The sequence below is a fragment of the Dama dama genome, chromosome 20 (assembly GCF_033118175.1).
Source record: "Dama dama isolate Ldn47 chromosome 20, ASM3311817v1, whole genome shotgun sequence".
In the NCBI taxonomy this organism is placed as follows: domain Eukaryota; kingdom Metazoa; phylum Chordata; class Mammalia; order Artiodactyla; family Cervidae; genus Dama; species Dama dama.
The window spans coordinates 115,448,291-115,461,956 of NC_083700.1; the positions used below are offsets into that span (position 1 = coordinate 115,448,291).

General features: G+C 49.7%; 1 protein-coding gene across 6 annotated transcripts in view; it reads right to left on the bottom strand.

The window, feature by feature from the left end:
• NDUFA10 (NADH:ubiquinone oxidoreductase subunit A10) overlaps positions 1-13,666 on the bottom strand; it is a 97,489-nt gene that overhangs the window by 73,572 nt on the left and 10,251 nt on the right. For 5 of the 6 annotated variants that reach the window (XM_061122631.1, XM_061122633.1, XM_061122634.1 and 2 more), the window contains exons 7-9: positions 11,781-11,835; positions 9,508-9,593; positions 4,431-4,539 (exon numbers count right to left, since the gene is read on the bottom strand). In XM_061122631.1, the coding sequence (XP_060978614.1) occupies positions 4,431-4,539; positions 9,508-9,593; positions 11,781-11,835 (250 nt within the window). The other variant, XM_061122635.1, reaches the window with a different exon arrangement.

Below are 13,666 nucleotides of genomic sequence, written 5' to 3' on the forward strand. Positions count from 1 at the left end.
AAATTAAAAGATGTGGAAAAAGCACTACCATGCAAATATTAACCAAAGGAAAGCTGTGGACACTATAGAAGTTACAAGTCAAGTATCCTTAAGGTAAGAACCGGCACCAACAATACAAGTAAAATTTCATTACACATAAAAGGAGTGATGCTGAAGCTCCAAAACTCTGGCCACCTGATGTGAAGGGCCAACTCACTAGAAAAGACCCTGATGCTGGGAACGACTGAGGGCAGGAGAAGGGGGAGAGAGAAGATGAGATGGTTGGATGGCATCACTGACTCAATGGACATGAGTCTGAGCAAGCTCCAGGAGACAGTGGAGGACAGAGGAGCCTGGTGTGCTGCAGTCAATGGGGTCGCAAAGAGTCGGACATGACTTAGTTATTGAACAACAAAAGGGTAACTCTATTAGGAATGTGCAGCAATTCTAAATGTGTCTAAGTCTAATAATGCAACTCAAGATATACACGAAACAAAACCTGACAGAACTAGAGGAACAAGCCCATAGACAGTGGCAGCCTCCCCCAGACCTCTCATGGCAAGCTGACAGTGGAAGCAAACAAGTCAGTGAGGAGAGAGGCCGTCTGAATGACACGACCGACAGACTTCCTTTCAAGGACGCTACAGGAGCCTGGCACACGAGGGGCGGAACGGCCTTCTCCTCCAGGACCGTGGACCGCCGCCAAGGTGACCAACGCTGGGCCGAAAAGTCAGTCTCAGCTGCCTTCCAAAGACTGAAATCACAAGGCTGTTTGTGACCAGAGAGGAGTTAAGCCAGAAATCAGCAACAAGAAGACCATTAGAAAGACTCTGACTGTTTTTAAATTATCTAATATAATTCAAATTAGCACAATAGCCAAAAAAGAAATCAGATTAAAATTAGAAAATATTTTGAACTGAATGATAATGAAAACACAACATCAAGAACTATGAGATCCAGTTAATTAAGCAAAATTTGGAGGGCAATGTGACCAGGTTTACATGCATATATTCAAAAGCAAGACAGGCTGAAAATCAATGATCCACCCACTCATACTAAGAAGTTAGAAAAACAGCAAATGAAAGGGAAAAAATAAGGAGCAGTCATCAGTGAATGGAATGTACAACAGTACAAGCAAGAAGCTGGTTCCCTGAATGACGAACTTCTTTCAAGAGTCTGAAATAGAAGGAGGGAAAACGCCAGGACCAGTAACAGGATGAAGAAGGGGACTGGGGCCACCATCAATGTGATCAATGTGATCTAATTAAAAACACATGAACAACTTCATGCCAAGAAATTAGAAAATATGAAACGGGGGCAAATTCTTTAATAAACACAACTTTAAAAACCCAAGAAGTAACAGAATCCTGAATATTCCGCGTCTATGAAGGAAAGTTATAATGAGAAACACTTCCGCACGGCTCCACCAGTCAAGCCTTCTTAATGCTGTAGCAAGGAGTAATGATAACCTTGAGCAAACCCTTCCAGAGAATTAAAATGAGGACCCCCACTCAACTTAGTGCTTGATCTCAGCACGATCTTGCTGATAAATCTGACTAGAATACTACAAGAAAGAAAAATTACAATCTCATCTCTCAGGAATATAAATAAAAAATCCTAAACTAAATACGTGAATTAGGTTCAGCCACACACGCAGAGGACAAAGCACACACGTAGGACTTATCCTGGAAATCAAGGTTGGCCTTGCACTAGAAAATCAATGTAATTTTTATGACCATATTAACAGAAAGAGGAAATCACCCATGAACAAAAATGTGATAACACTCAACATCCATACTCAACCGCAGCTCCTTGGAAACTACTAATACAATGGAACTTCCCTGACCTGGGAAAGAGAATCTACGACTAAGCCGGCCAACTTAACGCTTTGGTGAATTCCTGAGAACTTTCTCTGTGAGATCAGAAACAAGAGAAGGATGAGCCCTGTCACAACGTCTATCCAACCATGAACTAGAGAGGCACCCAATGTAGTAACGTTAAAAAAAAGTATAAAGATTAAAAGAAACGAAACTGTCATTCTTTGCTGGCACGCGTTTCCCTTCTCACAAGGGAATTGTAAACGCCCGTCTTCCACACAGCTTTAACTTCTGAGACCCCCAGTGCTCCCCGCAGTCACCACGAGGCTGGCGCGGCTGCCGCGCCTGTCTCCCACATCTGCCAGTTTAGAGTTCAGTGGCGTGGCTGGGTTGTGTCAGTTTTCCTTATGCTTCCTACTGTTTATGATAACTGGCAGTGGCTTTTCACTTACATTACTGACACAAAGTTTCCTTTTCAAATCAATTTGTGAAAAAAAGAGGCACTGCATTTTTTTAATGCCAACGGCAGGGCACCTGGCCTGCAGCTGTGACCTGATGAGCAGGCGCCCTTGGAGCACTTGAGTACTGCCTCCGCTCACTCGGGTTCTGCGGCGCCAGCGCCTTCATGCATTTACCCCGTTTGTTCGTTAGTTCAATGATTTATTCCGCTAAAAAGTCACTGAGTGTGTACTACGTGCCAGAGCTGTCCCAGGCCCTGGGAACAAAGCCGTGAGTGAACGGACAAGAATCCCTGACCTCAGTCAGGCAGTGACATCAGAGTGGGAGGAAACAGAAAATAAACAGAAGGTAAAACGGAGAATCTTAAATGACGATGGCAACTGCTGTGGAGAAAAGTGAATTCCCAGAAGAGGGTAGGGCAGAGCCGCTGTGAGCTGGGGGAGCTAAAGTTCAGGTCTTGGTCACGGTCCAGGAGGATCCTGCCGAGAAGGTGACGGGTGAGCAAAGACCTGCAGGGGCGAGGTGGGTGGATGGGATGCTAGGGAAGGACCACACAGATCCACACAGGGATGCAGAGTGAGGCTCAGTGCTCCTGGGACATTCACGAGGCAGGAAGGAGGCCCCTGCGGCTGGAGCAGAGGGAGGGAGGGCCCCGGCTGCCCAGAGGGCTCTGGCTTGTCCTCTGCAGGATACGGGGAGGTAAAAAGACGTGTGATGCACCTGGTGGGAACGTCCTGGTCTCTGGTTACAGAACAGGCTGTACTGGGTGCAGGCAGAAGCAGAGCAGTTAGCTGGGAGGCTGAAAGGAGCACGGGTTGGGAGGCATGCCAGTCTGGACCAGGGCAGTCATCGCGGATGTTCTGAACAGTGGTCAGACTGTGGACGGAACCGAGTCTACTGAACTTCTGTATTCTGTTGCAGTCTATTGTACCGGAAAGTGAGAGAGAGGCCGGCTGACTTCTAGGTTTCTGGCCTCAGGAGCTGGAACTCCGGAGCTGGACGTGGCAGGATGAACTCAAGCAGGATGGCGGTGGCCACCACGTGGGGGCAGCCCTGATGCCAGGCTTGCCGAGGCCGCTGGGTCACCACGTGAGGGGCAGGGACAGCACTCGGGGGCAAGGCCCCCGGCCCGACAGAGCAGCGTGGAGGCAGCAGCTGTGGTGAGGGGCCTGCCAGCTCCCCTCAGACAGGGGACGGGAAACAGACGCGCGCATGAGGAGGAAAGAAACGTGCCAAAACACGAACTGCAGGGACCCCGAGCGACGGCTTTACACCCTCACGGTCCTCCCCAGACACCTATGCTGAAAGGCACTTCGAACGTCGCCAAAGAACTTACTTAAAAGCAAACGCCAAGAATCTCAAGTAAGAAGGAAAGCAGTGGATGTCCTTCGGCTCCAATCAGTGCTGTGCTGGCAATGGGCAGGCACAAGTCAGAGCGTTACAGTCACACGGAAACACTGAACTAAGACGTCAACTCGTCTGCACACTGACTGCCCTTGCCCAGAGAATCCCATGGACAGAGGAGCCTGGTGGGCTACAGGCCGTGGGATTGCGAAGAGTCGGACAGGACTGAGCAACCAACACACATGAGCACTGAACGCTCAGCTTGAAGCTCCGATGTAAACACAGTCACTCTGCGCTTCTGCCAATAGCCAATCACAGCCACCGCGGACGTTCTCACTACCCCACTGGAGCCGTGACTCAGAGGAGTGATCACTGCCGGCCAGGTTCCAACACAGAGCTTCCAGAGCCCCCCAGGTTTACCCAGTCTTGCCTCGACGATTCTTCACGCCACGCTGAACGAAGCCCGCCGAGCTGCCTGGCTCTCACGCCTGCCCTCGTCCTCCCTGAGGGCGCCGGTCCACACCAGGCCTCTGCAGAAACGCACACCTCCCCTCCTCATGGATGACACACCATGACGCCAGGGGTGAGAGCCGCCGGGAAAGGACAGAGGTAAGAACTGAGGAACAGACGACAGGCTGGCTCAAACGGCTGCCTGGGAGAGCGGCGCCCGGCATGCGCCCTGCCACTCGAGAAGCTGCGGCCGCACAGTAGTGAACGGGGAGAGAAGTATTTCAGCGGAAATGGAGCTCGCTCACAAAAACAGACCCACAGGAAGCACTCTCCAGAACTGACCGCACAGGCTGCCTGACACCCGCTGCCCGACGGCCTTACCTCTGTGAACTCCTGGAAGACCCGGTCACTCTGGTGGGCGCCGACGGTCACCTCTGGGAGGAAGACAGGGACGGACGTGTAATTCAGCACCTCCAACTTATCCTGAACCCTGGAGAGTCAGACAGATGTCAGACAGACTGAACATCAAAATCAATACAGTAATATCAATAATACAATAAACCCTGGAAAGTCGGACAGATGTCAGACAGACCGAACATCAAAATCAATACAGTAACATCAATAATCAATACGGCACACTAAACATCTAAGTCAATACAATAAAGTAAGCTCTTAGGCTGATTGTTTAAAACATCCACCCCCTTCATCTCAGAAGCCAAGCTTGCCCCAAACACCCTGTGGGGCTGTGGGAGCCTCCCTCCTGACTCCACTCTCAACACAGTCTTTTAAGAGTCCCACGGCCAAGGTGACTCCCTTTGGGGAAAGGACATAGATTTGAAAACATGAAGAAGGATCTGCGTGTGCTTTAAATACAGACACAGCAGGAATACAAAGGTAAGAGCCAGCGCCACCTATCACAGGGCTGCTCGCGTGGCCGGCGCCCATGAAAAACCTGCATGACTGAGGAAGACCGGGGACAGAGCGGAGAGCCAGTGTCGCTGCTGGAACGTCACTGCCAGCTCAGCACTCGCCCGGAGGCCCCCGCCCTGTGGGGACCGATTCCAGGAGCGGGGCCGGACCAGGGCGACGTGGAGGAGGCTGGGGAGGGGACAGCCCCCGAGGGACGCCTGCTGCACCCTGCTTTTCTCAGCACCGAGACACACAATGAGAGGACTCACTCCCTGTCTCGCCATTTTACTCTGAATGCTAAAATGTTTATGCTTTGTTAGAATTTGCTTACTTTAAATTAAATTTACTCTGACTATAACCACTAGAAGATGAAAAGCATTTTGAGTGCTTTTAGGAAGAAACGTTAAGTCTCCTTTCTTTGGGTTCAAAACCAAGAAAATGATTATTTTAAAAGGCTCTTTTCCCATTAACGACTTATAATGGCAGAAGATGCCTTCACTGAAATGGCCCAGATGGAAGCTCTCTAAGTGGGTCTGGCTCTTGGCCACGCTGTGAGGACCCTGGGTGGACTCGGCCCCTCCACCCGGGGACCACAGCGCACTGAGAACCTGACCAGGCTGCACGCGAGTGACCAGGAGGCGGGAGCATGTCCCAGTGTCACTCGTGGGAGGACGACGACCCTGTGACCGAACACCACCCCCAGGGAAGGCTGCTGGGACGACGCTTTCCTGAATGCGTTCACATGGACTTCACTGGTTGTGCACACAGCTATCACATTCACACTCAAATATGAGAGTTTTCTCTTCCTTTTAACTGCAAACTGGTTACAGAATATCATTCATAAGATTGTATCAATAAAGTCCATGTCCTTACTTTTAACACAAATAGAATTATTCTATACTTATTATATGCTGATGTGCTCAGTAATGGCCGACTCTTTGCGACCCCATGGACTTTAGCCCGCCAGGCTCCTCTGTCCATGGAATTTTCCAGGCAAGAATACTGGAGTGGGTTGCCATTTCCTTCTCCAATACTTATTATATAGTAAGGATAATTTTTAAACTGATCTCACTGTAAACAATTCAAATAAAAATGGATCTTGTGTTTTAAATGCTAATAAATACCAAACTGGGGTATGGTTTGGTTTTCTCTATAGTTTGAAACCTAAAAACATACTGAAGAATTGAAAAGAACCAACTGGCCTAGGAACCTGTGTAACAGAGACCAACAGCGCCACCTACACGTAATCTGGAAGAACTACCGTTTACACACCCCCTTACAAAAAAGGTGGTGTTAGTTACTAAGTCCTGCCCAACTCTTTTTGCAACACCATGGACTGTAGCCTTCCAGGCTCCTCTGTTTCTCTGTCCCTGGGATCTGCCAGGCAAGGATACTCAAGTGAGTTGCCATTTCCTTCTCCAGGGGATCTTCCTGACCCAGGGATTGAACCAGCCCTCCTGCACTGGTAGGCAGATTCTTTACCACTGAGCCACCTAAGGAGCTCTCAAAGAGGGTGTATCTTTGAACAAATATCTTCAAACTATTTTGAAGATTAAAAAAATAATCTGTAGAGACTGTTCTACCACGTATTCAAACTTGTCTAAACTGCTCTTTCACTCTCTATGAGCTTCAATGATGACTAAGAAGAGCCTGTGGAGCCCATCTCCCGTAAACCCAACTCTCAGTCTCCAGAAACTACAGACACATTCCAGACTGAAGATAAGCGGGGAACGGACACAACAGGACACATTTTATGACTCAGGAAGCTAACGCGGGGAGAGAAAGCATTCTATGCACGGGGCATTTAGTCTACTGAAGGAGACTGAGACGCTGCTGGCATGGCCCCTTCACGTCACAGGCCAGTGTCCCCGTGAGAAGAGAGAGCGTCCCCGGGCCCGGTTCACAAAGCCAGGGCTCTGCCACACAACTCCAAACAACAGTGAGGCCAAAGGGAAAGAGAAAAACAGAAAGTTACGGCTTACGACTCATCTGTTTCCCAGTCAACGGAATGCTTACACTTTCTCTTAAAACATGTCTATCTTTTAGCTTCTCCTGATGGCAAAGTTTTGTGTGAAACCCTACACTCTGATACCAAACTCCTACCCTCCAGTTTTCGTAGCACTGAATTCCCTATCAGAAAGACATACTCCAGAAGTTACAGGAAACACACGTCCCAGAGATGAACAGGAAGAGAGCCCCAGCTCTGGAGGAGGTGGGCCCTGAGACCCACGTGGAGAAGGCCTGACTGGGAACGCGTCCCCAGCACAAAAATGAAGCAAGCAGGGCAGCAGTGGTCAGTTACAGATTATGGACGTGAACACAAAACGCTATCAAGGTTGAATAGGTACTCACACATACAAGATTACACACCAACACACATACTGAGATGTACAAAAATGCCCTAAACCAGTAATCTGGTCAGGTTCTGAACAAAATGAGTATAGCTGGTAAATGGCAGGTTTACTATAATTATCTTAGAAAATGGTCATAATTTCGCTTGAGTCTCCCACATTAAGAAATGGCACTTAAGTGAAAATAAGCAGAATTGCCATTGTAAATTGTTATGAATTATCCTTGGGAGGCAGAGGAGAAAAAACTGGGAGAAGGAAAAAGCAATACCATTGATGAAGAAGTGAAAAGTTACCCTATGTTGCCCAGTCTCGGCAGGATGTCAGGGCGCCAGGACAGTCACCGTGTGGACATGTTTTTCATGTCCTCTGACCAGAAGGAGCTGGTACTGACAAGACTCACACACACACCCACGTCAAACGAAAGCCTGGAAACGTCAGAAGGGCGTAAGGAGAAAAGAAGGTGCACAGGGCGTGGTCAGGAGAACACGCAGGTCTTGAGGGAATTATTGGGCAGGTGGGGAGGAGACAAGTTCAGGAGACTGTCTGCATCCTGATGGCAGAGGCAGAAGCAGACGACAAGGACTCTGAATTAATTCTGGGAAATGGAACTTGGATTCACGCCTGAAAAGTCACGCCGCGGAAAGGTTCTGAGTAAAGGAAACACAGGGTCACTGTGACACTCGTGAAGATTAGCTGGCGCGCAGACACACAGGGATGGGTGGGATGAAGAACAATGAACGGGAAGCAGAGATCCAGAACCAGGGGCAGAGATCCAGAACCAGGGGCTGCACCCCCACCCTGAGGGCGGGATCCGGGGAAGGGGCAGAGTTAGGAGGAAAAAGGTGGGTTTAGGCACATGACCCCAGGGGAGGAGGCAAGGACCCCACCAGGACCCCAAACAAGACCTCCCCAACCATATAAAACACCCTAACAAATGCAAAAGACCTGAAGTCACAGGAACTGTGTTCTCAGACCACAAGAGAACTAAACTAGAGGAACATTTATGGCATCAAATGCATATATTAGAAAGGAAGAAAGATCTAAAACCAATCACCTAAGCTTCTACCTTAGGAAACTGGAGAAAGAAGAGCAATTGAAGTCTAAAGGAAGCAGATTAAAAAAAATAACAATAAAAAGTGGAATAGATGTCAAGGAAACTGAAAATAAGGAAAGAGAGAAAAAAAGGACTTCCAGAATACAGGTTCAAGAGTGCAAGCTGGCACACATATTCTGGAGAACAATTCACAACACACAGTAGCCATAAAATATGTCCACATAATCTGACCCATAACTCTACTTTCATATTTTAGGAAAGTAAACTGAAATGGAATAAAAATAAGTACAATATGCTGCTCATTACTGTTATTATTAATATGAAGAAGTGAAAATAACCTAAAAGACTGATATTAAAGAAACAAAAACGACTATGCCTATATCTCAGAGATCAACTTTTTCTGTTAAGGGCCAGACAGTATTTCAGGCTGCGAGGCCTACATATAGCTTCATATATGTACCTTCTTTTTCTTATAGTCCATTAAAAATGTGAGGACCATTCTTGGCAGCTGAGGCCTGGAAAGGCCCGCAAGCCATGGTCCCCCACCCTGACTTGCGTCATTCAGAGGATTTATGCAGCGTGAGTAGCCATTAAAAAACTGAATTTTAAATATTTAACAAAATAGGGACATGCTCATGTTAAAAGTCACCATACAAAGACATATGCAGGATAATTTTTATTTAGAAATATAGAACATGCAAACACTTTAAGCAAGACTGGAAGAAGCCCCATTAAACTCTGACCCTGCTCCCGCGGGGGCAGACCTGCCTGTGATCCGGTCCAGCCTGACTTGGGCTTCCCGGTCCCCCTTGAGCCCACAGAGCTCCTCCCCGTTAAACTCTTCATCACACACGCCCCGCCTCCAGAGCTCAAGCCTCCAGCACAGCCTCCCGCCCTCGCGGCCACTCTGGACTCACGACCTGCCTCTCATCTCACTGCGAAGGCAGGAGCCACCTGCAGAGAGCTCTGAGAGCCCAGGTTCTGGCGCCCCTCCCCACCTCCACCCCGCCCCCACCCTGGTCACTCCCCACCATGGCCCCGGGCCCCCATCCCGCCCCGCCCCGCCCAGGTCACGCCCCCGCCCCGCCCCGCCCAGGTCACGCCCCCGCCCCGCCCCGCCCCGCCCCGCCCCGCCAGGACTCACAGCATCCTCAGCTTGTGCAACTTGCTGTCGTTCTGATCCAGCCACGGGCCTTTGTCGTACCTCAGGTACTCAATATCCTCGACCACCTGCGCTCAGGGATTTAACACAGGTCTTAACAGAGGACACTCAGCTCACGACAAACCCCAGACCCCCGGCAGGAAGGATCATGCCCTGAGAGTCAGAAACAGAGCAGGTCGGACGGTCAGCCTTCAGTGAAGTGAGGGGTTGAGGGCTGACCCCACGCGGGCGCTGGGCCAGCTGACTCTCGGCGGTGTGGCAATTCCCCGAAGGCTGGAAGGACGGGGCAGGCTGGAGATGGGAGAGGAGCCAGCCCTCCTCCAGACTCCTCATTTCCTCTTGCGCAACTTGACTCCAGGAGGCAAGTCTCAGCCACTAAAGCAACAACAGGACAAGAGAATACACACACTTCCTAGAGTTCCAAGAACCTACATTCCTCAGCCTGCAGTCTGGACAGCCTGACCGCCCAGTGGGGCGGCCTTTTCAGACACATTCTCCCCTAAAACACGCCAAACTCAGGGACCTCTTTAGGTTCTAAGAATGTGAGCACATTCAGTTATGAACGCCAATGATAACACGGTCTCAGAGAACACGCACTACTCTTCCGCTCTGACCCATGCCATGTAAACCCTCTGCCAGAGGAACAGAAATCACCTGAACACAAAGAACCCGACATCACAGACAGAGCAGCCCAGAAGGAGACAAAGTGCAGCCTCGTTTCCAGGCAGAAAGAAGCGCCTGAGGGAACCCCCGAGCGCGGCCAGAGCCGGACTGGACCGTGGGTCCCCCGCTGCGGAGATGGGCCTGTTCTCTCCCCGCTCCCTCCGCTCCCCGCGCCGGGGAGGAGCTGAGGCTCTGCCGTCACTGAAGCGGCCACCTCTGCAAAGCTGTTTGCTGTCACCACCTACTCCTCAACTCCAGACCAAAAAACCTGGGTTTTCTTTTAGAATTTTTAAACTTTTTAAAATAAGTAATTGGCTTCTCTGGTACCTCAGCTGATAAAGAATCTGCCTGCAATGCAGGAGACCCCGGTTCAATTCCTGGGCTGGGAAGATCCCCTGGCGAAGGGAAAGGCTACCCACTCCAGTATCTGGCCTGGAGAATTTCATGGACTGTATAGTCCTTGGGGTCATAAACAGTCAGACATGACTGAGTGATTTCACTTTCACTTTTCAATTGATACTTAATACATAATATAAAATACGGGGTTTTTTTTTAACCAAATGATGGTCATTTGCCTCAATACCATTTAAGAGATAATCCAGTTTCTTCTATTTTTTATCATCGTTTAAAGCACTGACTTTTCCAACCGTGAGCACACACACACACACCTGTTTCTGGACTCTGCTCTGTTAAACTATTATTTCTTTTATTACTACTGCAGTGCCTTCGTTACCATAATTTTGTAATATGTTTTTACATTTGGGAAGGAAAATATTATTTTCAAAAGCTCTTTTTAAACTGGAGGATAGCTGTCTTACAATGCCGTGCTGTTTCTGAAGCACAGCACTGAGAATCCCCGTACCTGTGTGAACCCTCCCTCCCGGGTCGACCCCACCCTCCAGGTCGTCACAGAGACAGGCTGGGCTCCCAGCGTCATCTACCAGCTTCCGACCAGCTGCCTTTCCAGATGTTCTGATTACTCAAGTTCTCCCGAAAATAGCTGAGGGTGAACTGCACCCACTACTTTGGGGAAACCTGGTATCTTTACGTGGTCGACCCCAAACAACACGATCCAGAGTCGAAACCCAAGCACAACCTGGAGGCGGGCCTCCTTGTGCGTGGACAGTGGCTCCTCCACATCCTTGATGCCGTGAGGCATCACCGTGCTTCCTACTGAGAACCTCACGCTGTGGCAGTGGAGGGTTTACACTGAGAAAATCCACATAAGAGCAGACCCTCGAGGTTTAAACCCCTGTTGTTCAAGGGCCGACAGTCTCAATAAATCTTTCCTATTAACTAATCCAATGCTCAATTTTACCATGTGTTTAACAAAAACGCTGGTGCAGATAACCCAAAATTCCTTGCATCTTCACCCTTCCATAATTTTAAGATCCTAGCAAGTGAATAATTTAAAGGAAAATCAAAACATCACGCTCAGAGAAATGTGATGGGGGGGCGGGGCACTTAATGTCAGATCATGAAACACAGATGCTTCTAACATTAGGAGGAGCTGAACTCATCATTTGGTTTGCAAAAACCCTACACAGGAGTTAAATTTAAGAAAAATTAGAAATTTTCAGCCGTTTTCTTACCTTTTCTGCATCTTGAGCTTCCCATGCGCTGTACTGTAAAACCTCACATTTCTCACTGTAAGAGAAGACAAGACGGCATCTCATGTGAGTCTTGCAAGTGGCTGTCACTGCACAATGAACACCCGACGGCGAGGCGCCCACTCTAAACACAAACACCCGCATTCTCTGATCTGGCTCTCAGGGCATGGCTGGCTGAGAACGGCAAACCCGAGGCAGGGCTGCACCCAGAGCTGGATGGTAGGAGCTGTAGGTCTGTTTTCTGACCTTCCTCTGACTGAACCGCCCCCACCGCACAGGCAGGAGGCCCGTGTTTATGGGGCAGGGACACGGGTCAGCTTCGCGGCCACACAAACCACCACCAGCGGCAGCACACATCACAGGAGGGCAGAGGGGAGCCCAAGGCCGCACTGGGACACACGGACGGCAGCCGAGGGGGTTCAGGAGGGCGGGGCAGAGAGGAGCCCAGGGCCACACTGGGACACACGGATGGCAGCCGAGGGGGTTCAGGAGAGCAGGGCAGAGGGGAGCCCAGGGCCGCACTGGGACACACGGACGGCAGCCAAGGGCATTCGGGAGGGTGGGGCAGAGCGGGTGGCGGGAGCGACACATTACTTGAGCTGCTATAATTTTGGAGAGCTCAGGGTCTGACCGTCTGCCCTGCTGGGCAAGGATGTGAACTTTCTTGGCTCCACAGGGGGGTCACCAGCCACCAGAGAGCAAGGGCGGGGCTGGGTTCACTGCAAAGGAGGAAGCTGTCTGACCTCCAGTAGGACGCAAAGCAGCCCCTTGGGAGCCCAGGCCCGTGTAGGGGTGAGAGCTGAGTTCCCACTCAGCTCACGTGCAGAGCGTGCGGGAGCACTAGACGAAGCAGTGGACACTGAGAACCCCTGCTGGACACTTCACCAACAGGAGGCCCCCAGGGTGAGTTCTTGAAAATTAAATGCCAGGTACAAGAAAAACCTTATTTCATCTGTAAGCCGAATCTAAGACTTCCTTTCCTGACAGCACAGCTCAACGTCCTATTTGGGACCGGCTGGGAAGCCTTTGCTCAGCAGTGACTTTGCAGCCAGAAGATCTCCACGAGGAATCTTTGGAACTGAGAGTCTAGGGTCAGCCACCTCTCTCTGACACCTCTACAAATCCGCCCCGGCAAGATTCACAAAACTTTCTGCACTTCTGGCCTTGAAAACAGAGCAGTGCTTCGTTTCTACTACCCATGAGAGAAAAGCTGATCACAAGCAAGCACTGGCTTACAGCTAAAAAACTACATTCTAAAACTTCTCTTCCAAAACTGCTAGACAACACCTTGTTCACAATTTCAGTTACTTTGAAATGTTAAATAACAAGAGCAAAACATTTTCAGATATCAAAAAAGGCTTATGTTTTCTAAAAGTCTAAGAAATTCTACTAGAAACCTTAACAGCATTACTGAACCATCCTAACTGTAGCTGGACGTGACGGCAGGCAATGACTGCCGTGTGCCTGACACAGAAGGACCGCAGGACGGCCGGCCAGAGACAGTGGGGCTCGGTGCTCTCACTGAAGGAGGAGGGATGGGAGAAGCAAGCTGGAAAGGGGCCCTGGGCGTTCCCACTGAACCCAAAGGCCCCTTAAGCATCAGCTTTCAAAAGGACCGACAGGCGCTGCTGAGCCTTCACATCCTGTGTGTGGACTCACTGAGTCCCTCCAGACAACCTTTCTAGGTAAACGTGGCCATTCAGCTGCCACCGAGAGTGAAAACATGAGTTCTCTAATGTTAAAACCTGTCACTGAACATAGCTTCAACTCACTTCTACTATCAAAACAGTCTAAAGATGCGACAAGATAAATATTGGCTAAATAAATAAAACAAATCAACTCCCAGCCAGCCACATCAAACTGAAATG